We start from the raw sequence: 1,491 nt of genomic DNA on the forward strand, positions 1-1,491 counted from the left end.
AAAACCATGAAGTGCAGGAGTTTAGCACAGCAATTCCAGCAGGCAGAGGCTGTGCCTGGTGCATTTTTTGGAGCTCCTGGCTGATTCCTTCTGCATGCACAAGAGCTAATTGCATCCAAGAGCTCTGTGCCTGTTGGTCTGGAGGTGTAGAGCCATATGTTTGGTGTACATTTAATTATCACCRTGCAGCTGCACCACAGATCCCACTCCTATTTCATTGCTAGGCAGGAGTCCCACAATTCATAGTTATTAAAATAATTGCCCCAAGATTGAGGTGCTTGGAAATAGTGGAGCAGCCCAGCATTTCTTTCAGAAGAGAAATTACCCAGGAAAGCCAAAAGGAGCAGCAGGAGGAGCTGAGGGGCTGCCAGAGGTTAAAACAGAGCATTTTCTAAACTCTGGAGCTCACTGGAGTGTGACTCGCTGGTGTATTCATATTCACCATCAGATTCAGGGCTTTTTTTAGCTCCCCGCAATCTTTTTCTCCAGGCATCGGAAATTTAATTTTGAAATTCGATTTGTGCAAGGCACGCCTCGGTCTGTTTTATCTGCTGCTGAAGCACCTGTGTTCAATACTCATCTGCCTGTGGAAATCATTCCAGGTGGAGGGATGAGTAAAGGTGCAAACTGCACACTTGGATTTCGGTCAGGTTTAACCACCAGGATCTCTTTTTGTGCTGTACAAAACCAATTCACACAAAAAAACCCAAAAAAAAACAAAAAAAAAAAAAAACCCCAAAAAAAAAAAACCAAAAAAAAACCAAAAAAAAACAAAAAAACCCTGAGCTACAAGAGCAGAGTGAATGGACAACACAAACACACAAATTGAGGGCGACCTCATGGATCCAGGACACAAATCCAAAGACCCGGAGGTGTGGTTAGGGTTTAAAAGCAGAGGAAATTCAGCTTTTCATGGGAATGTTCTTGTCTTGTCCTGTACCAAGGAAATAATCTGAATAATCAATGTAAATCTGTGCAATTATAGACAGCAATGCATGGCTGAGAAATAATCAATTTTATTGTTCTTGTCCATTCATAAAGTCATCAATATAATTGTGTGGAGCTGGTTGAGCCCTGCACACAGGAAAGGGGAGATTTCCAGGATTTGTCTGGGGACCACAAAGGGCAGAGTCCAACAGCGGGATCCACATGGGGCTGTGACCCCAAAAAGAGCTCTGATCCCATAGAGGGCTCTGACCCCATAGAGAGCTCTGACACCACAGAGGGCTCTGACCCCACAGAGGGGTCTGACCCCAAAAAGAGCTCTGACCCCACAGAGAGCTCTGACCCCACAGAGGCCTCTGACCCCACACACAGCTCTGACCCCAAAAATGAGCTCTGACCCCACAGAGGGACCCCACAGAGAGCTCTGACCCCAAAAATGAGCTCTGACCCCACAGAGGGCTCTGACCCCACAGAGAGCTCTGACCCCAAAAAGAGCTCTGACCCCAAAAAGAGCTCTGACCCCACAGAGAGCTCTGACCCCAAAAA

The 1,491-nt window shown here is 46.3% G+C and overlaps 1 protein-coding gene across 1 annotated transcript in view; it reads right to left on the bottom strand.

The window, feature by feature from the left end:
* Positions 1-1,016: 1,016 nt before the first annotated feature.
* Positions 1,017-1,491, bottom strand: part of LOC130585935 (LWamide neuropeptides-like) — a 1,174-nt gene continuing 699 nt past the window's right edge. Inside the window, 1 exon segment of the mRNA XM_057386620.1 lies at positions 1,017-1,229. Coding sequence (XP_057242603.1) covers positions 1,017-1,229 — 213 coding nt within the window.

The sequence above is a fragment of the Malurus melanocephalus genome, unplaced genomic scaffold (assembly GCF_030028575.1).
Source record: "Malurus melanocephalus ecotype Western Australia unplaced genomic scaffold, MMel_1.1 scaffold_1014, whole genome shotgun sequence".
NCBI lineage: Eukaryota > Metazoa > Chordata > Aves > Passeriformes > Maluridae > Malurus > Malurus melanocephalus.